At 35.5% G+C, this 22,311-nt stretch overlaps 3 protein-coding genes across 3 annotated transcripts; all 3 read right to left on the reverse strand.

Moving 5' to 3' along the window:
- Positions 1-6,993: 6,993 nt before the first annotated feature.
- Positions 6,994-7,751, reverse strand: LOC131873713 (patatin-like protein 3). The gene is made up of 2 exons (XM_059216896.1): positions 7,564-7,751; positions 6,994-7,469 (listed from the first exon to the last, which is right to left on the reverse strand). The coding sequence occupies exons 1-2, from the start codon at positions 7,707-7,709 to the stop codon at positions 7,370-7,372; spliced, it is 246 nt and encodes an 81-aa protein (XP_059072879.1). The 5' UTR covers positions 7,710-7,751; the 3' UTR covers positions 6,994-7,369.
- A 77-nt stretch (positions 7,752-7,828) lies between these two features.
- On the reverse strand, positions 7,829-9,303 carry LOC131859610 (patatin-like protein 2). Its single transcript, XM_059213573.1, has 6 exons — positions 9,172-9,303; positions 8,888-9,078; positions 8,617-8,791; positions 8,372-8,533; positions 8,206-8,271; positions 7,829-8,083 (listed from the first exon to the last, which is right to left on the reverse strand). The coding sequence occupies exons 1-6, from the start codon at positions 9,301-9,303 to the stop codon at positions 7,829-7,831; spliced, it is 981 nt and encodes a 326-aa protein (XP_059069556.1).
- A 7,514-nt stretch (positions 9,304-16,817) lies between these two features.
- LOC131859614 (patatin-like protein 2) lies at positions 16,818-18,509 on the reverse strand. The gene is made up of 8 exons (XM_059213576.1): positions 18,378-18,509; positions 18,218-18,284; positions 17,984-18,084; positions 17,818-17,883; positions 17,474-17,695; positions 17,176-17,351; positions 16,974-17,081; positions 16,818-16,881 (listed from the first exon to the last, which is right to left on the reverse strand). The coding sequence occupies exons 1-8, from the start codon at positions 18,507-18,509 to the stop codon at positions 16,818-16,820; spliced, it is 936 nt and encodes a 311-aa protein (XP_059069559.1).
- Positions 18,510-22,311: the final 3,802 nt, after the last annotated feature.

The raw sequence follows: 22,311 nt of genomic DNA on the forward strand, positions 1-22,311 counted from the left end.
CTATCTCAGCAAGGCTTGATGAGATGATGGAAAGTTAGAGGCATGGAAATGAAATACGAGGACTTTGATTTGAGAAAGGTGAATCCTCCGGATCTGGACAAGGCAATGCAAAACCTGATCAAAAGAAGAGAAAGAATCCTCCGGTAAGACAACCTAATGCTCATAAATTCAATGGTAGATGCTTTACTTGCAATAAGTTTGGTCATATGGAAAATCAATGCAGAAGTAGGATGAATAATAGAATGAACAACATGAATAATGTTCCTACCTTTATCGGTCAGTGTTTCATATGCAATAATTTTTGTCACAAGTCAAATGTGTGTAGAGTAGTAATGAATAACTTCCAAAACAAAAGATGCTATGCTTGTGGGATGTTTGGACATATCTCTAATCAATGCAGTATGAGACCAAATCAAATTAACTTTAGACCTAAGAAAAATAATATTTTTTGCTAAGAATGCAACAAAATCGGTCACATTGCAAAGTACTGCAAAAGTAAGAACAATGCTTTGGTAGATAAGAGTAACTTAGACGAGAAAGGAAAAGCAAAAGTAGAAGAGATCAAGGAGAAGAATGAGAAGATGTGGTAAGAAAAGATGAATCTAGAATTGACAATGGGTCTACACCTGAATCCGGTGTAGGATTTTCATCCAGTAACTAGGACTTTATGCCTTAGGGGGAGCCTTTCATTCAGATTCTAAGAACCTCCTCTTTGGTGGTTTGCAATCGATTTTGGAAGATTGCAGAAGGCTTGAATCATGAGTGTAGATGATATTCAAAACTTTCTAAGAAGATTTGGTGATCCGATATGCGATTTCATGAAAATCATGATAACCAGTGGCTGCATTTATTACAGTGGAAAATTAGGTTTTTGAAGGATTAAAGTGTATTTTGAAGTTTCATTTGTTACAATGCGATCAAGAAAGTAGAATAGAGAAAAGAGAAAAGAAATTTGGTGGTTCCAACAACAATTTCAGCAACTCCAAAGTGAATTCCCGCGCCCTTTTGTGAAGCAAGGTATTTTTCTGTTCAGGCTTTTAGTTTTCTGCAAACCCTAGCATTTAAAATGACTTCAACTTCTGGTGTTGTTACCCCATTGGTGGTTGAGATTAGGGATAGGGATCAACTAGTTTTGAAGAAACACCCTTTTAAGTCAGTTGAGGATGATCTAGAAAGTGTTTTTTCATCTGCGCCTTATGGTGTTCTCCACAACAAAGACATTAGGGCTTACATTCAATGCGATCTTGAGGAGCTTGGAAACATAGGTATGTTGGATCTTTACAACAAGTATTTGGCTGATGGTTTGGGAAATTTGAAATTAGAATACAAGGTGCTTCAAGACAAGGGTTTCTTGTAGTACATAATGAGTTATATGGCTTGATAGGCCACATAAAATTACCAAAGAGGTGATTCGAGGTGTAACCAGCCTAGCTAAAACCGGTGATGTGCCCAGTCTAAGGAAAGTGTCAAATGAAATAGTCATAGCCATCATAGGATCTAAATTCGACAGCAGGGTAATGATCATTAATGATATCCCGGAGAATGATGTTAAGTTTGCATCAATAGTAGTCTCTTACAAGGTTTACTAATCCAACAGGTACAACTCTATCTCCGTTACTATTATTTACTCTTCATACCAGATGCTTAAGGATGACAAAAGATATGGCTTGTGCACTGCCCTCCTGAATGAATTATTGAGCAATCTAAAGAAGGTCAAACAAGACAAAAAGCACACATTTAAATATGGTACACTTCTTATTTGTCTAGCCTTGTACTTATTGAATGAGATACTCAGTATAAAAGGTAAGGTCCAATGGGCCTATGATAGACCAATAGCTATGTATATAAAAGAAGGATTATGGGGTGTTTGAGATGCAACAATGAGGATATCTTCTCTCTAGGGATATTTGAAAACCTTCCAAGCTGCAATGAAGAACAAAGAAAGGATCCCAAAGGAGGTGGTTGAAAAATATGAGCAAAGCATTTGTTTCATGATCGATAAGGATCAATGTCTAATAGAAGAAATGGAGTAGTATGGATCATGCCCATGGGATATGAAGTTGATTCTGTTACACTTGAGGCATATGCCCAACATCTATTGAGTTAACTAGTGGATCCAAAGGAAGGAAAATTTGGTACTTTCAAAGGGAAAGACCTCAATTTGCACATGCAATTCACTACTCCTACCTTAAAAAGAAAAGTTACTAAGATGGTAGAGGAAGTGGTAGTTTAGATGGGTTTCACCTGGGAGGTGGTGAAGAAAGCAAGGGAAAGTCATGTGTAGAAAGAGACTAATTCTGCTCCTGCTTTGGTAGCCCAACCTGCAAAATCTAGCCCATCCATAAAGGGTGTATTGAAGAAAAAGCAGAAGCCTAAAAGAACCTATGTTGCAGTATCTCTAGTAGCCTCGGAAACTGAATCTGAGGAGGAAGCAGGAAAGGTGAAAAAGAAAGGAGAATTTGTGAGAGTGGTGAGGAAGCTATAGACCAGTGGAGCCCAACAATCCAAGAAAGTAAAATCTGATCCTGCTCCTACCAGAAGATCCAAAAGAGGTAGGCAAGTCAAAAGTCAACTCGACAAAGACCTTGAGTCTGGCAACATATAAGGTAAGTACATAATTGTTACTCCACTATCAACATATCAGTTGATAGATGAAATAATAGTGGATGACAATTTAAAGAATCTTGGAGCATACTTTGAGAATTTTGATGAACGTGATAAGAGAAAAGTTGAAGAAGCAATTGTACTATATTTACACAACTTTAGTAAGACATTGATTGAATTAGAAAAAGACCATTCCAAAAGATTTGTATAATCTAATTGATGCAAGAAGAATGACTACAAGTAAGATTGATAGGGAGATGAAGGAAAGAGAACTTGTAAATGTCTATACTTGCATTACTCATGATGAAGTCAAGAGACTCATTGAAGAGGCAAAGAAGAAGGAATTTAGAAGTAAAAATAGGATTAAAAAATTGATGATCGAAAATGTGGAGGAGGTGAGGAAAGAAACAAAGGATATATGGAAAAAGATAATTCAGGATGACTCACTATACAAGGATGCATTCAAGTCATTTTATCTGGAAGAGAAGCAAAGTGTTTTCAGAAGTCAAAAGGTTGAAACTCAGTTTGAGGATCATCTGGAAGACTAGGATATTACTCCACTTAATGTTGAGACTCTTGATGGTCCTTCAGTGGTGGATAGCTTTGCAGCCCCGAAAATCCAACAAGTTGATACTGTACCAAATGACAACACCTATGCAATAGATAAAGGGGATAAGGGAGAGAAGAAGGATGTTGAGACAATAGAAGCTAAGGTTGACAAAGGCAAAGGCATAGCTAATTCGGCAATTTTCACTCCTCCAATTACAAGTACCCCGCCTCAGATTTCTATTTATCTTGATGGTTTTGTTGATCTTGGAAAGATGTCACCTGTAAAAAAGCTCATGCTTGCCAGTACAAGCCCAAGCTAGCCAAGATCAAGTGAAGTCAGAAATTGAAGATAAAAGACTAACTTTGATGTCTATAGATGTTTTACAGAAGGTGGACCCTAATGTATAGTTAGATTCAAATAACAGCCCCTCCGGTAGATTGTTACAATTGATTAATAGTGTAAATAGCAATTTTGATTCTTTGGAGAAGACAACTACACATAAAGTTTTGAATAAATTCAAGGATGTTAGGAAGAAAATATTCTGGAAAATGATTGAAGATGATAGAGTCAGAATAAATGAGAGACTGTAGATTATTTCTGACACATTGTCAGAAGCCAGAAAATTGTACAAATCTTGCCTAATTTTACTTGTTCATTGTAGATATTGATAAGCAAAGAGGTGTTTGCCAAGGAAAGCTTGCTGGCATTTCTCAGTCCTTTGATCCTAATGCAACTCTAACCAGAAGTATTGAAGGGCAGATTATAGCCCTAAATGATCAAATCTCAAGCCTTCAAGCGGGCAAGGAGAAAATTTTGAGAAAAGTAGGTGAACTTCAGAACTTGATTGCCTCCTGGTTGGACACCATATTAAACATTAAGGTGGATTGTATGAAGGAGATGACCCGTCCTATACCATCTAATCTGAGAGAGTTCAAAATTCATGGCATTGTACTTAGTGCATTTATCACAGTTTTGGACAATTTGAAGACTAGGTGAGATACTCAGCTAGGATTTTTGAAAACTACTTATGCTGATATCTTCAAGTATTTATAAGTATCTCTGTTTTGGACAACACCTCATCTTTGGCATTGTTGTCAAAGGAGGAGAAAGATGATGAAAAATGTACAATATTGGAGAGTGGAATTCTTTGTCTAAAAGGGAGCCTTAGAGATTATTTTAATTCTTTTGAACCGGTGTTCAGTGCTCAACACTTAGTCATTTTTCACAAGTGTTGCCATCAATGCCAAAGGGGGATATTGTTGGCAATTGACACTCATTCGGTAATTTTTGATGCTTGATTATTGGTTTAGGGTTTTCAGTGATGGCAAGTCCTCATGGAAATCCAATCTGGCGATTGCAATTCTCCCTATCCGGAAGCATGTGTTAACCAGTATTTTAGGTAGCATAGAGCACTTTTGGGTCTGGAAGTTTTCCGGTAATTACGGTGCATTTAATCATGTTCTTGTTGATTGGGCCAATTTAGAAACATCATTTTATTACTCTTTTGATGATTTGAACTTATATTTTTGGCTCCGGTCAAGCCGGCATGTGACTACACATTACATTTCTGGAAGCCGATTTGGAGGAGATTATTTTTGATATGACCGGATATATAAGATTGAGTTGGTGATTGGTTTTTAGAGTATTCCTATTGTGGCGATCCGTTTTGGTGTGATTGAACGTAGTTTCATGTGCACATTTGATTCCTAGGTGATGCAGTAGTTGACTGAGACAGAAACAGAGAATATTGCAGAGCGAGTATAGTCAAAGATATTGTGCTTAACCAGAACTCATTTTTGCATTGTTAGATGCCATTTCAGATTTCTTTAATTGTATTTCCTCATTGTAATCAAATTATAAGCCAGTCAGACTTCCCTAAAGGTTTTAGCCTTCTGGGTCATTTTAATTGAGTAGTGAGCTCTATGCAGTGACCCTGAATGCAAGTGCATTCCCCATCTATGTAATATTTATGTACTCTTGTCCATGGTATATGAATATTGTGGGTTCCAGACCCACCATTTTTTTTCCTCTCCGGGTTTCCATGTAAAATTTCGGTGTTGTGGATCTGTGGTTTATTCATTGCTTGCTTATGTTATTTACTGTTATAGATCGCTAACCGGTGAATAAAGAATAATTTTGTTAATTTGATTTCTGGTATAACACTGATTAACCCCCGCCCTCTCAGTGTTCCTTGACTCTAACAAGATAATTTTAGATGCTCAATGATCTATCTTTTTGTTTCACTTCGAGATAGCTCAAATCCAAGGAGATTGGGGCAAACTAATAGACAGCTTATATATAGGTTTGGCATTGTTTTAGAGGAGAATTAGAGACTGATTTTTGAAGGTTGGCTTCTATAATTCTCCCTCGCTTCAATAAATTTAAATTATTTGGAGGAGGGCAGACAATCTCAAATTTCAAACCACTAATAGTTGTTAATACATTAAACAATCATTGAAAAATTAAAGATCTGTTAAGCAAAAGCCTATACTATTGCTTTGTGGATCTTAGAAAGGCATAAACAACTTTTATCAGAGAAGCTCCATGACTTAAGTGTCATGCCAACACGTTATTTACCATTGTTTAAAAACAGGACTAATATCTACTAGTTTTAAATGTGAAGGATATATTGGAAAGATCCTTGGCTGTTATTAATTTGAGTGGTAGTCACCCTTGTGATGATAATTTTTTTAAGAGAAGCTAGGAAAGTGCTAAATTTGACAAGACATGATAAAGGCCTTCAGTTCAGAGTACCATTGGTGTCAAAAAGACCTTTTTTCATCTGCTCTTTGAATGGTCAAGTTGGAATGATTTGTGCAAATCCACTAAAGGGAATGTATAATTATTTTTTATGTGATCTTTACCCTTGTCAAATTTTATTCATAACCGACATCATTGCAGGGACAATTGATACTTTAATTTCGTTATGTGATTCGTTATCTCTATGCAATTTGTATTTTCTGTTTAATCTGCTGTAAGTTTAAATTTTTTTGTTTGCTTAACATTCTCATCTTGAAATATTTCTCCCCATTATTACTGCTCCGGCCACATTGCTTCCCAGATTTTACGAAAGGAATATTTAAGCACACATTAGCTGTGTGGCTCACCAAAACCCTGAAATGTTTTTTTATTAAAAGCTCTACACAAAAATTCTAGCATAAGGTGTGACTGGAATGGAAGAAAGAAGTTCAGATGTTTATTCCAACACCATGGCCAGTGGAATGGTCATTCACAGAAAGTACAGAAGATGCGCTGTGTTTATCCCTCAACTACTTCATTATGTGATTCGTTATCTCTATGCAATTTGTATTTTCTGTTTAATCTGCTGTAAGCTTAATTTTTTTCTGTTTTCTTAACATTCTCATCTCGAAATATTTCTCCACATTATTGCTGTTCCCGCCACTTTGCTTCCGAGATTTTACGAAAGGAATTTGCAAGCACACAAATATGTTTCCAAGATGGTAGAGGGGAATCATCACTATTTAATAGCTCTGCACTGCGGACTGAACATGAATGATCTGATGTTAAGTGATTGACTTTAAGCTTTCTGTTGATTAAAAAATTTGGATAAAATAAGAAATTTTAAATTTTTTTTTTTCAAATTTGAATTGTTTTAAATGAATCTATTATTTATAAAACTAGTTGAATGAACATAATAAGGATAAGACTGGATACCCTCAATTTTTGATTTCTTATCATAATTGATTGATCAAGTATTAAATGTTTTAGGCATCCAAATAATACTGACTTCAAATCTTCTATAATTAAAAATACTATTAAAAACCAAACAAATATCATAATAACATCTATATTTTTTAATCCAACGATAATACAAACCATTCCCCGAATACAATGTTATCAGTAAAGAATACAATAATAAGACAATTCCTTGAAGAGGCCCAACTAAGTGCTGTAGGGAACGTTTATGCATCCACTCCAAGCACTTTTGGAACGAATATAAAACTTACATTGCCTTGTTGTCCACAACTGCAACGCTATTAATATTTGGAGAACATAAAATAATAATTTAGCTATAAAAAAAAACAGAATGAAATGGCATCTATTAGTTGGCAAAAACACAGCTAAATCTTGAATTGCTGTGTTTACCATTACACAAATCAGCTGTGTGGCTCACCAACACCCTGATATGTTTTTTAATTAAAAATTATACACAAAATTCTAGCGTAAGGTGTGATTGGAATGGAAGAAAGAAGTTCAGATGTTTATTCCAACACTATGGCCATTCATAGAAAGTGCAGAAGATGCGCTCCGTTTATCCCTCAACTTCTTCTCCTTGGAGAGTCGTTCAGCCATTCTGGCAAGTGGAAATGATAGTTATGGTGAGAACAAAAGGATAGGAAACTAGGATCTGAAAATACAAGGAAGAGTTAGAGAGTTATAGGAGATACTTAGTCAATGCCATCCTGTTTGTGCAGTCGTTCTTCACTGTCTCAGGACGCCCAGTCTCCAAATTTAAACTTCTAACAGGCTTATCCAATAGTTCCTGGCCTTTCTTCACAAGATTCCTCAGGTTCTCGTCCGTACTGAGGTCCATCTTTGCTTCGCTTCCTTTTAGTTGCCATTCCTACAGTATGAAAGCCCACATGTTAACCATACAGAAAATTATAGCAGAAACATGGTCTGTAGAATTATAGATCTAGAGGCCTTATCGTTTCAAGGAACATTATTGGAAACTATGAAAAAGACCTGGATTCTAAGATAGTTTTCTTTGACATGATGGAGCATCAAAGCTGTATGAATGTTGACCATGTCTGAACTTGCATTCATGATAGATTCTATGAGAGGCGTTCTTCCATCGTGAGTAATCCACTTCAAGCTTCCCCATGTGGCAGCCTTTTTTGCGTCCCATTCAATACCCTCTTCTAATCCCGTTCCAAGAGAAAGTACAATAAAGTGGTCAAGGTGCTCCTGTAAATAACAACCTCTGGTTAACATAGTTGAGCTTCTAATTAATATTTCCCAGCATCAAGCATTCGTTTTATATGAGATGTTTATTCTAAATAGTATCAAAATACGATACAATACAGTACCTTTTTGTCGACTATTCTTGTATCCTGATGAACTGCTCGAGTGACTAAGTTCATTGCTATCAAGGTCTGCATAATTAGAAAATTGTTGTGAGACCCTTATAATAGTTTATTGATGTGAAATAAAAATCTGATCAAAATCTCTACTCATAATACAATCAGGCATTACAGGATTATTAGCCGCTACTCCTCCATCTACTAAGTTAAAAACTTGGGTCTTTCCGTCACTGGAATTTGTTGTAAACTGGTGAGATGGAAAATAGGTAGGAGCTGCAGTTGTGGAGAGGCATACGTCCATTAGATGTGGATTCTTCAGCGGATCTACTTTCGCCTGCACATATCATCGTAAGAATCATCCTCGTCTATTCTTCATCTTCATAACTCAAGATCATCCTATAAAATAAAATGAAATACCTCATGACTGGCGAAAATTGTAGGAAACTGCGTCTTGATATCGAAGGTGGGTATCACCAGGTTAGTAGCCGTATCACACAGCCGTCTTTCGTGAAATTTCTCTTGTTCTAAGATATCGACCAGATGTTTGCCATTGTATTTGGGACCAAAAATGCCGTGAAAAATATTCCATTTGCTACAAGTCCAACAACACGAGAAGTTTTGCGTAAACACAACAAATATTTGGTGCTAGAGAATTTTACCACAAATATTGCAATCACTTGCTACTAACCTTGGTTGAGGAAATATCAAACTCGCATTCTTCAAGTAGAAATCTTCAATTTTCTGGGTACTAAAAGGACGATTGTGTTTGTGGTCATTCGGGTCTGGAGTGGCTAACATTGTGGTGATGAGACCTCCAGTGCTGGTACCTGCCATTATATTGAAATAATCTGCTAGTCTGGCATCTTCCCCATCCAATTTCTGATAAAAACGAAGCATTTCAGTAAGTAATACATTTGTGCAAATAAAACTATATGAATTGTGCAGCTAAAGAATACAATTTATAAACTGTACCTGCAACTGCTTCTCTAAGAATTTGAACAACTGCACAGGAATAAGACCCCGTACTCCTCCTCCATCGACACTCAGGATTCTAGCACCCACGTCCCCCGAGACATCGATTGGAAGAAGCTCCTGATTCGACATCGATTGCAAGAATTGGAAGAATGTATGGACAGACTTACAAGGAATTAGCTATATTGAATTTGCCCCTACAATAACTATGCATATATAGAGGATGGATGGAGGTTACAAGCACATGGTACATGGCTCTATATAAAAACATGTTAAATAATCATTATGAGGATATATAAACACATGTTAAATAATCATTATCCATCGGTCTGCGAGCAGCCCGAAAATGCCATAAACAAAGCTTTCTTTTCACGTCTCCACCTTGTCATCATCGAGAATTTAAATTAAATTATGTTTAATGTGACATTTTCGTTTCCTAGCCGCCGCCTATCTGGTAAAAAATATTTTGCCGAATTCCACTATGTGTCGTGTTTCAATTTTATTTGACTTATAAAGTGGGACAGTTACGTGTTTCCTTAAAAATTACCTTGATGCCATGTATTCCTATTAAGATGAATCATGCGCACTATATATTTTTGTCTTTAGCATTTGAAGTCGAGTAAATTGATATAAACATGATTAATGATGCCTATTTTAGTCTTTAGGATAAATGAAATTATTTTGTAGCTTCTTCTAATTTCACAATATAGTAATACAAAAAATTTCTTAATTACAAGAAGTTCTCTATATGTATACACTAGTAAACTATCATGAAATTTTGATCCAAATATATATATGATGTTCATCGAATTTGAATATATATTTAGTTGTTGGAACACTGTAGAATTAAGTACTTGTATTTAGATTAATTTTGAATAGCCACGCGATTGTTAATAACACTAACAAATTGAAGATCAACAAAATAAAATTAATAGGGTTTACCTCTAAGAGTGTGCTACGTAGCTATAAAAAAGGTATGCAACCCTCTTTTTATCCTTCTTTCTTCCTTCACTTTGTAACAAACCATCCATCCGACCCCTCAAAAAAATTAAAACACCCCTTTTAACCTTTACCTCAAGTGTCCTAAATGCAACCAAAGGCACATTGGTTGGGATATCAAAAATTGCCTAACAACCTTAATTTTCTCAATTTACCCCCTATTAGAATTGACTTCCGAGGTAGCTTAAGAGATACAAATTTTCTACACATTTAAGAAACCCAAAATAATGTTAACAACGGGGCGAAGGCTCTTGCTTTAGTGTTTGGGAGAAGATTGGCAATCAAATAAAGAGTTAGGAATCTTAACATAGAGGGGGACTTTATGTATATGATCTCTGCACTTAAAAAGCTAGATGCTCCAAGCTGGAAAATTAGGTGTATTAAGTACGAGTCCTGGAGTTTATTACTAGTGTTTGAAGCATAAACTATATCACATTGTTTTAGAGAAATCAAAACCATGGTAGATGCCTTGGTGAATAAGGGTTGTAGACTTCTTGAAGGTTATATTTTCTTCAATCATATTGAAGCTAATGAGGAAATCAACGTAGCTTTGGCTTTGGCTCGGGACATGTCAAATTAATTATTATCTAGCTTTCTTGTTTTTGCATATTTGTTGGATTTAGCTCTTCATTCCATTATCCCATGCTTTCATAGATGATGTCAACAATGTTCATATAGGAGGATTGTAGATGGCATCCACCTTTCTGTTGGTAGCACTTATCACCTGGTGGCACTCATTGTTGTACTTTTAAGGAATAAATGTTAAATGCACTGCCTTAACCTTCACACAAAGTTGTTGACGCCATGAAAATTAATTTGGAAAATGGTAATCGTAAATATTTTGAAGGAGAATTAGGTTTGTCTTCAGAAATAATATCCCCAGTTGCAGCGGATAAGATCTCAGATGTCTTTTATGTCATTAATCACCTTCTCAAAAGAAAAGCTTACTCAGTAAAGATACTGATGGGTCTGTGTCTTCTCAAATTCGATGAACAAAACTTTCTAGGGACAAGTCTCTCGTCGATCAGGTTGGGGAGAGTAACCTCAATTTTGAATACTTTATACTTTCATGAAAAATCATTTTTTTGGTCTCACATGGCTTAGATTTCGTTGGTTTTTGGGAAGCAAGAAATATTAAAAAATCTATTTTAATTTGACACTCTTAGCTTGCCCTTTTCTTGAAATTATATATGTTTATGGCCATTTGTGTATCTCACTCATATAGGTTTGGGCCTTCTATATATGTTTTGAATGCTGTCAAATAATTATTTTTTAATAACCCCAATTTTTAATACTTTACGTTTTCATGATAAAGTGTTGTTTGTGTCTCACATGACTCACGTTTCGTTGGATTTTTGGGAAAAAAGAGATATAGGAATCTACCATAATAGAAAACCACCTATAGGGATCTACAATTCCACAAACAATGCAACAATATGGCTAAAGTGGCAGTTGTTTATTATGGGTTGATCATGGCCAGGAAAAAGGGACTTAAGTGTGCCACTATTGAAGGTGACTTAAGAAATACCATCACGATGCTTAGGAAGGAAACAAAACCGGATTGGAAAATTAATTCTCTCATTGCCAAGTGTCACGAGCTCCTTCCCTTTCTAGGAGACGTCAGGTTTTGTGGCATGAGATGGGAAGGCAACTGTGTGGAAGATAAGTTGGTGGGGATGGGCATGCATGTTAATAATTTTAAAATATGCATCCACTTGCATGAAATATCGGTGGACGCTCGTCCCACGATCTTGAAGGACTCATCAATTAATGATGCATAATCTCAAAGTTGGATTTTTTGAAATTTTCCACCTTGCCATTTACTTTCCTCGTTGATTAAGTTGGTGAGATTTAAAAATCATTGATGGTACTACCTACCACTATATTCCCCAAGCTTGTCAGTTCCTCAACTTGGTTTTATATCTTGCAACTATGGGTGGCTATTTGATTTAGACTGAACCTGATAATTACTCCAAATTCAAAAATAATGAGGAGGTGTGGGATAGGGTGATTAAAGGGAACCTATATAATTATGTTGAATGGATGACTAGCCATGAGTCTAAGCTCTCTCTTAATTTTGTTAATGCTTGGGACAATAGGAATCTGAACAATGGCAGTGTTACTTTTGTGGTTTTGACAAGGACTTCTAGGAAGGTGACAAGGTTGGACCTTGATGATGTGTCCTTCCCAAAAAATCCCTAAGGGAATTACGAGGATGACTTTGATCAGCTTTTTGAACGGAGAGAGGGAGTTTTCAAGCATCAAAGTGGCTACAACAGGGATGATCTCCTCTGCATTAGGAAGGATGTGGCTTTGATGGTAATGAATTACTTCACCTTGGATGGTAAGAAAAGAAGCTTCCATATGTAGACTTTTCCGATGCTATCATCTCCAGTATGGGGTATGAATGAATTTCCCCTTCTGGATTATGTCTTATTTTTCTCAATCTATTTGTAAATCCATGGAAAAGGGCAAACCCCCTCTCCACGACGGTTGTATATGGAGAGTGTATAGTTTCTACTTGCCTTTGTCCCCCTCTATTGGGGTCCCTTCCATTGCGGCTGGGTCTACCTCTGATCCAAATCTGAATATTTACCTTATTGTTACCCCGTCTAATTTTGTAGAATAGATTATGCCTCACTCTAGTTCTAAGTTTCCCAATAGGAAAAACCCTGCTATAATTGCCAAATTTAGGGGCATTGTTACTGCCAAATTTAGGGGCATTGTTACTTCCAAATTTAGGGGCATTGTTACTACCAAGATGTGGGTGTCCAGTTTCAGATACAACAAGATGTGGTTAACGAGATTGTTCATTCTGGCTCTAAGTCTCTATCCTCGGAGGATTTAGGCTCCTCGGATAGCTTAAGGGCGGATTCGTCCCTTGCTAAGATTGAAGGAAACCCTAGTCCTCCCCCTTAAACCTCCCTTAGTAATTCCAACGTTAAGAGCACCACTTCAACTGTAGAAAAAATTGTGAAGCACCTGCATGAGGACGCTCAAATTCCGGAAGAGTTGATTGAATGTCTCTTCATGCAAATGAATGTGGCGATGAATAAGAACAATGGGCTTGAGGCGACAGCCAAGGTTGAGGCTAGGGACAACACATGGGTTGATGAGTTGGATGGGGATAGAGTTTGGAAAATTGCTAATGATCTTGTGGACATTATGGGGTAGTGGGAAATGGTGGGTGGAAATTTTATAGACATGGACTCTACGATAAAGAATCCGAGCAGCAAGCATGAGCTTGAAGAGGTCAATAAAACCTAGGGGGCCCTTAAAAACAAAATTGAGGAGGTCAACTATGCTTGCAGAGATGTGGCTAGCAAGAACAATGCCTCCCTATAGGCTATCCATGATGAGATAGAAATGAGAAGGGTGAAAGAATGATGGCGCATGGATTCCTTTCCCACGAGATCCGGCCCCAGTGCGTTGATGATTAAGGCTAGCCCTGACTCTGCGTTGGTCTCCTAAATGGTTCTGGGATTAGTTCAAGTGAAAAAATTATTTTTTCAGATAAAGTGCTTAGTTTGTGTCAAGATTGGCAGGACAAGGATACCCCCAAGTAGTAGGCCATCACTTGGTGCCTGTGTGAGAGAGATGTTTTGTGTTTTGGTGGACCTACATTTTTTTAATTTTTTTCTTCTGCATGTTGGTTTTTTAGTTTAGGTGTTGGCTATCTGTTCTCCCTGTTAGGGTTTTTGTTGTGTTTGGTAGGATTTTTTTTGGTTGGTTGTGCATCCCTCATCCACTCTTGGTGTCACTTTGTGGTTATGCATTGGTACAGGCCTATCCCACCTTTATTAATCAAAACAATATGGGGGTAAACACAAAACCATCCTTGCTGAGAACTCTATCTCAGAAGCATGACTGAGATTAGGTCAAAGTAACAGCTTGGTTAGAAGAAAAATTTGGAACAGTTACTTGAATTGAAGACCCCAGAAGAAGGCTTTGGCTTGAAAGAAACCTTCTAAGATTAGATTTGAGGGAAGGGGAATTGAAAAAGGACACTGTGAAGACTACCAATTGAGAATTCTTGGTTGGCCTCTAAGAAGGAGCTTCTTCAAACATTGCAAGAGACATATTTATGTATTTCATTATAGAGAAAGAGGCTAAATTTGATGCAAATGAACATAGATTAGAGTTACAGACCAAATCCTTAAACACCCTTATTTCTTCATTGTGGGTGGCATGATAGGCTAAGGTGAAATGACCTAGATTGTCGATATGCTCATCCACTATAGTTAACTTATTTCTATCACATTTTGTTGAACCCAACAATCATATTTAGGTTGAATAACAATAGATTGACAAGAATTTTATACAGATCAAGAAGAAGACAAAACAAGAGTAGAATATTTGCATGTTCTAACGAATGGAGATCGCACCTCAGAAAAATGCCCATCTGATTTCCTAATGTTTGAATGATGTCCAAATCTCAATATTCCAATGGGAGAGAGTGCCAAAATACCCAAAAGAGGGAAAAATTTATTATGGTTAAATGGGGGTTAAAATTAGGTACCCATGATTGAGTAAACAAGCCAAGACCCTCAAAAAACCAAGATTTGCATCTATGAGCACAATCTTGATCAGACTTAATAGAAAATATCATAATAAAAAATCCACTACCATTATCGTTATAAAAAAATTCATTGACCCCAATTTGAAAGCTTATTAATATTTGGAGAGAAATTCCAGATCTTACCAATAAGAGCCCTGCTTTGAAGCTATGAGAGATATCTTGAAACTCGCTCCTCTAAAAATGACACTTTAAATACCTCATTGCCCTCCCACTGACCAATATTTTGAGAAATAAGAGGCTTCTCATAAACCAAACGACAGATTGGTTCCTTACTCACTCACCTTTTAAGATCCAACTTTTTTATACTTAAAGTAAATATTAATTAAAATTCAAGTTATAATATGATTAATTGAAATATTTAAAGCTAGTTTATAGTTTTTTAAAGTTTTGATTAATAATAAATATTATATGTATTGTATTTTATATATTTTCAATCCTAAATTGAATCATTATATAGTTAAAATAAGATTATATAATTTTAGTTATAAAAAAAAAATCCCTCTTAAATTAATTTAATGCTTTCTAATTAATTATTTTTATAATCATATCTTAATTAAAAATATAATATAATTGTGATTCCAACTTAATCTCTCTAACTATAATTATAACAATAAATTTATTCTTAAATATAATTTTTTATTATAATTATCTAAAAAGATTATAAATATATTTGAACTATTTTCAACTTTGATCTTAATCTTTATTCTACCTAATTATGCCTCATCTTAATTTTAATCCTCATTAATTTTGATTCCATAAAATTAAAAAATTTAATATTATAAAAATAAATGAGATAGAGTAAAATCTAAGCATTACTAAAGTCAAACAATAATTCATTTCAATTAATCGAACAAGATAGGCTGATCAACTATTAAAATGATTTTAAATACAATAGTAACATCTATGCCATGAGTAGCTTGTAAGGAGCATTATAAATGGAAGAATCATGTCACACATTCAATGCAACGACGATACAAACCAGTCCCATGTACAATGTTGTCACTGAATAATGCAATAATAAGACAGAATTCTTTGAAGAGGCCCAACTAAGTGCTGTAAGGGACGTTTATGCATCCACTCCAAGCACTTTTGGAATGAACATAAACCTTACAATATTGGCTGGTCAATCTCTAATTATTCAACGTAATTCATGTTTTGAGAACATAAAGTTATCATTTAGCTGAAAAGAAGACAGAGCGACATGGCATGAATTGCGTTGTTTGCTGCTAAACTAATTAGCTGTGTGGCTCACCAACACCCTGAAATGTTTTTTTATTAAAAGCTCTACACAAAAGTTCTAGCATAAGGTGTGACTGGAATGGAAGAAAGAAGTTCAGATGTTTATTCCAACACCATGGCCATTGGAATGGTCATTCACGGAAAGTACAAAAGATGCGCTCTGTTTATCCCTCAACTTCTTCATTATGTGATTCGTTATCTTTATGCAATTTGTATTTTCTGTTTAATCTGCTGTAAGCTTAATTTTTTTCTGTTTTCTTAACATTCTCATCTCGAAATATTTCTCCCCATTATTGTTGTTCCCGCCACTTTGCTTCCGAGATTTTACGAAAGGAATTTGCAAGCACACAAATATGTTTCCAAGATGGTAGAGGGGAATCATCACTATTCAATAGCTCTGCACTGCGGACTGAACATGAATGATCTGATGTTAAGTGATTGACATTAAGCTTTCTGTTGATTAAAAAATTTGGATAAAATAAGAAATTTTAATTTTTTTTTTGTCAAATTTGAATCGTTTTAAATGAATCTATTATTTATAAAACTAGTTGAACAAACATAATAAGGATAAGACTGGATACCCTCAATTTCTGATTTCTTATCATAATTGATTGATCAAGTATTAAATGTTTTAGGCATCCAAATAATACTGACTTCAAATCTTCTATAATTAAAAATATTATTAAAAACCAAACAAAAATCATAATAACATCTATACTCTTTAATCCAACGATAATACAAACCATTCCCCGAATACAGTGTTATCAGTAAAGAATACAATAATAAGACAATTCCTTGAAGATGCCCAACTAAGTGTTGTAGGGAACGTTTATGCATCCACTCCAAGCACTTTTGGAATGAATATAAAACTTACATTGCCTTGTTGTCCACAACTGCAATGCTATTAATATTTGGAGAACATAAAATAATAATTTAGCTATAAAAAAAAAACACAGTGAAATGACATCTATTAGTTGGCAAAAACACAGCTAAATCTTGAATTGCTGTATTTACCACTACATAAATCAGCTGTGCAGAAGATGCGCTCCGTTTATCCCTCAACTTCTTCTCCTTGGAGAGTCGTTCAGCCATTCTGGCAAGTGGAAATATTAGTTATGGTGAGAACAAAATGATAGGAAACTAGGATCTGAAAATACAAGGAAGAGTTAGAGAGTTATGGGAGATACTTAGTCAATGCCATCCTGTTTGTGTAGTCGTTCTTCACTGTCTCAGGACGCCCAGTCTCCAAATTTAAACTTCTAACAGGCTTATCCAATAGTTCCTGGCCTTTCTTCACAAGATTCCTCAGGTTCTCATCCGTACTGAGGTCCATCTTTGCTTCGCTTACTTTTAGTTGCCATTCCTACAGTATGAAAGCCCACATGTTAACCATACAGAAAATTACAGCAGAAACATGGTCTGTAGAATTATAGATCTAGAGGCCTTATCGTTTCAAGGAACATTATTGGAAACTATGAAAAAGACCTGGATTCTAAGATAGTTTTCTTTGACATGATGGAGCATCAAAGCTGTATGAATGTTGACCATGTCTGAACTTGCATTCATGATAGATTCTATGAGAGGCGTTCTTCCATCGTGAGTAATCCACTTCAAGCTTCCCCATGTGGCAGCCTTTTTTGCGTCCCATTCAATACCCTCTTCTAATCCCGTTCCAAGAGAAAGTACAACAAAGTGGTCAAGGTGCTCCTGTAAATAACAACCTCTGGTTAACATAGTTGAGCTTCTAATTAATATTTCCCAGCATCAAGCATTCGTTTTATATGAGATGTTTATTCTAAATAGTATCAAAATACAATACAATACAATACCTTTTTGTCGACTATTCTTGTATCCTGATGAACTGCTCGAGTGACTAAGTTCATTGCTATCAAGGTCTGCATAATTAGAAAATTGTTGTGAGAACCTTATAATAGTTTATTGATGTGAAATAAAAATCTGATCAAAATCTCTACTCATAATACAAGCAGGCATTACAGGATTATTAGCCGCTACTCCTCCATCTACTAAGTTAAAAACTTGGGTCTTTCCGTCACTGGAATTTGTTGTAAACTGGTGAGATGGAAAATAGGTAGGAGCTGCAGTTGTGGAGAGGCATACGTCCATTAGATGTGGATTCTTCAGCGGATCTACTTTCGCCTGCACATATCATCGTAAGAATCATCCTCGTCTATTCTTCATCTTCATTGGCTAACATTGTGGTGATGAGACCTCCAGTGCTGGTACCTGCCATTATATTGAAATAATCTGCTAGTCTGGCATCTTCCCCATCCAATTTCTGATAAAAACGAAGCATTTCAGTAAGTAATACATTTGTGCAAATAAAACTATATGAATTGTGCAGCAAAAGAATACAATTTATAAACTGTACCTGCAACTGGTGCTCTAAGAATTTGAGTAATTGCACAGGAATAAGACCTCGTACTCCTCCTCCATCGACACTCAGGATTCTAGCACCCACGTCCCCCGAGACATCGATTGGAAGAAGCTCCTGATTCGACATCGATTGCAAGAATTGGAAGAATGTATGGACAGACTTACAAGGAATTAGCTATATTGAATTTGCCCCTACAATAACTATGCATATATAGAGGATAGATGGAGCTTACGAGCACATGGTACATGGCTCTATATAAAAACATGTTAAATAATCATTATCCATCGGTCTGCGAGCAGCCCGAAAATGCCATAAACAAACCTTTCTTTTCACGTCTCCACCTTATCATCATCGAGAATTTAAATTAAAGTATGTTTAATGTGACATTACACTGTTCTCGGGTCTTTTTCGTTTCCTAGCCGTCGGCTATCTGGTAAAAAATATTTTGCCGAATTACACGATGTGTCGTGTTTCAATTTTATTTGACGTATAAAGTGGGACAGTTACGTGTTTCCTTAAAAATTACCTTGATGCCATGTATTCCTATTAAGATGAATCATGCGCACTATATATTTTAGTCTTTAGCATTTGAAGTCGAGTAAATTGATATAAACATGATTAATGATGCCTATTTTAGTCTTTAGGATAAATGAAATTATTTTGTAGCTTCTCCTAATTTCACAATATAGTAATACAAGAAAATTTTTATTTACAAGAAGTTCTCTATATGTATACACTAGTAAACTATCATGAAATGTTGATCCAACTCTCTCTCTCTATATATATATATATATATATATGATGTTCATTGAATTTGAATATACATTTAGTTGTTGGAACATTGTAGAATTAAGTACTTGTATTTAGATTAATTTTGAATAGCCACACGATTGTTAATAGAACTAACAAATTGAAGATCAACAAAATAAAATTAATAGGGTTTACCTCTAAGAGTGTGCTGCGTAGCTATAAAAAAGGCATGCAACCCTCTTTTTATCCTTCTTTCTTCCTTCACTTTGTAACAAACCATCCATCCGACCCCTCAAAAAAATTAAAACACCCCTTTTAACCTTTACCTCAAGTGTCCTAAATGCAACCAAAGGCACATTGGTTGGGATATCAAAAATTGCCTAACAACCTTAATTTTCTCAATTTACCCCCTATTAGAATTGACTTCCGAGGTAGCCTAAGAGATACAAATTTTCTACACATTTAAGAAACCCAAAATAATGTTAACAACGGGGCAAAGGCTCTTGCTTTAGTGTTTGGGAGAAGATTGGCAATCAAATACAGAGTTAGGAATCTTAACATAGACGGGGAATTTATGTATATGATCTTTGCACTTAAAAAGCTAGACGCTCCAAGCTGGAAAATTAGGTGTATTAAGTACGAGTCTTGGAGTTTATTACTAGTGTTTGAAGCATAAACTATATCACATTATTTTAGAGAAGTCAAAACCGTGGTAGATGCCTTGGTGAATAAGGGTTGTAGACTTCTTGAAGGTTATATTTTCTTCAATCATATTGAAGCTAATGAGGAAATCAACCTAGCTTTGGCTTTGGCTCGGGACATGTCAAATTAATTATTATCTAGCTTTCTTGTTTTTGCAGATTTGTTGGATTTTGCTCTTCATTCCATTATGCTGTGCTTTCATAGATGATGTCAACAATGTTCATATAGGAGGATTGTAGATGGCATCCACCTTTCTGTTGGGAGCACTTATCACCTGGTGGCACTCATTGTTGTACTTTTAAGGAATAAATGTTAAATGCACTGCCTTAACCTTCACACAAAGTTGTTGACGCGATGAAAATTAATTTGGAAAATGGTAATCATAAATATTTTGAAGGAGAATTAGGTTTGTCTTCATAAATAATATCCCCAGTTGCAGCGGATAAGATCTCAGATGTCTTTTATGTCATTAATCACATTCTCAAAAGAAAAACTTACTCATTAAAGATACTGATGGGTCTGTGTCTTCTCAGATTTGATGAACAAAACTTTCTAGGGACAAGTCTCTCGTCGATCAGGTTGGGGAGAATAACCTCAATTTTTAATACTTCATATTTTCATGAAAAAGAATTTTTTTGGTCTCACATGGCTTAGATTTCGTTGGTTTTTGGGAAGCAAGAGATATTAATAAATCTATTTTAATTTGACACTCTTAGCTTGCCCTTTTCTTGAAATTATATATGTTTATGGCCATTTGTGTATCTCACTCGTATAGGTTTGGGCCTTCTATATATGTTTTAAGTGCTGCCAAATAATTATTTTTTAATAACCGCAAATTTTAATTCTTTACGTTTTCATGATAAAGTTTTGTTTGTGTCTCACATGACTCATGTTTCGTTGGTTTTTTCATAAAAAAGAGATATAGGAATCTACCATAATAACAAACCACCTATAGGGATCTACAATTCCACAAACACTTCAAAAATTGAGTTGCAACAATATGGCTAAAGTGGCAGTTGTTTATTATGGGTTGATCATGGCTAGGAAAAAGGGACTTAAGTGTGCCATTATTGAAGGTGACTTAAGAAATACCATCACGATGCTTAGAAAGGAAACAAAACCAGATTGGAAAATTAATTCTCTCATTGCCAAGTGTCACAAGCTCCTTCCCTTTCTGGGAGATGTCAGGTTTTGTGACATGAGATGGGAAGGCAACTGTGTGGAAGATAAGTTGTAGGGGATGGGCGCACATGTTAATAATTTTAAAATATGCATCCACTTGCACGAAATATATATATATATATATATATATATGATGTTCATCGAATTTAAATATACATTTAGTTGTTGGAACATTGTAGAATTAAGTACTTGTATTTAGATTAATTTTGAATAGCCACACGATTGTTAATAGAACTAATAAATTGAAGATCAACAAAATAAAATTAATAGGGTTTACCTCTAAGAGTGTGCTGCGTAGCTATAAAAACGGTATGCAACCCTATTTTTATCCTTCTTTCTTCCTTCACTTTGTAACAAACCATCCATCCGACCCCTCAAAAAAATTAAAACACCCCTTTTAACCTTTACCTCAAGTGTCCTAAATGCAACCAAAGGCACATTGGTTGGGATATCAAAAATTGCCTAACAACCTTAATTTTCTCAATTTACCCCCTATTAGAATTGACTTCCGAGGTAGCTTAAGAGATACAAATTTTCTACACATTTAAGAAACCCAAAATAATGTTAACAACGGGGCGAAGGCTCTTGCTTTAGTGTTTGGGAGAAGATTGGCAATCAAATACAGAGTTAGGAATCTTAACATAGAGGGGGACTTTATGTATATGATCTTTGCACTTAAAAAGCTAGACGCTCCAAGCTGGAAAATTAGGTGTATTAAGTACGAGTCCTAGAGTTTATTACTAGTGTTTGAAGCATAAACTATATCACATTATTTTAGAGAAGTCAAAACTGTGGTAGATGCCTTGGTGAATAAGGGTTGTAGACTTCTTGAAGGTTATATTTTCTTCAATCATATTGAAGCTAATGAGGAAATCGACCTAGCTATGGCTTTGGCTCGGGACATGTCAAATTAATTATTATCTAGCTTTCTTGTTTTTGCAGATTTGTTGGATTTTGCTCTTCATTCCATTATCCTGTGCTTTCATAGATGATGTCAACAATGTTCATATAGGAGGATTGTAGATGGCATCCACCTTTCTGTTGGGAGCACTTATCACCTGGTGGCACTCATTGTTGTACTTTTAAGGAATAAATGTTAAATGCACTGCCTTAACCTTCACACAAAGTTGTTGACGCGATGAAAATTAATTTGGAAAATGGTAATCATAAATATTTTGAAGGAGAATTAGGTTTGTCTTCATAAATAATATCCCCAGTTGCGGCAGATAAGATCTCAGATGTCTTTTATGTCATTAATCACCTTCTCAAAAGAAAAGCTTACTCAGTAAAGATA

The sequence above is a fragment of the Cryptomeria japonica genome, chromosome 2 (assembly GCF_030272615.1).
Source record: "Cryptomeria japonica chromosome 2, Sugi_1.0, whole genome shotgun sequence".
In the NCBI taxonomy this organism is placed as follows: Eukaryota; Viridiplantae; Streptophyta; class Pinopsida; order Cupressales; family Cupressaceae; genus Cryptomeria; species Cryptomeria japonica.

Bases quoted from the DNA above. Each gene is read 5' to 3' on its own strand.
- LOC131873713 (XM_059216896.1), bottom strand. From the start codon at position 7,709: ATGGACCTCAGTACGGACGAGAACCTGAGGAATCTTGTGAAGAAAGGC. The intron at 7,470-7,563 runs GTATCTCCTATA...TCCACTTGCCAG, and splicing joins AACAGGATGGCATTGACTAA to AATGGCTGAACGACTCTCCA.
- LOC131859610 (XM_059213573.1), bottom strand. From the start codon at position 9,303: ATGTCGAATCAGGAGCTTCTTCCAATCGATGTCTCGGGGGACGTGGGT. The intron at 8,792-8,887 runs GTTAGTAGCAAG...TTGGACTTGTAG, and splicing joins TTGATATTTCCTCAACCAAG to CAAATGGAATATTTTTCACG. The intron at 8,272-8,371 runs GTAATGCCTGAT...CTAATTATGCAG, and splicing joins GAGTAGCGGCTAATAATCCT to ACCTTGATAGCAATGAACTT.
- LOC131859614 (XM_059213576.1), bottom strand. From the start codon at position 18,509: ATGTCGAATCAGGAGCTTCTTCCAATCGATGTCTCGGGGGACGTGGGT. The intron at 17,352-17,473 runs GTCTTTTTCATA...TTCATACTGTAG, and splicing joins AAAACTATCTTAGAATCCAG to GAATGGCAACTAAAAGTAAG. The intron at 17,082-17,175 runs GTATCTCCCATA...TCCACTTGCCAG, and splicing joins AACAGGATGGCATTGACTAA to AATGGCTGAACGACTCTCCA.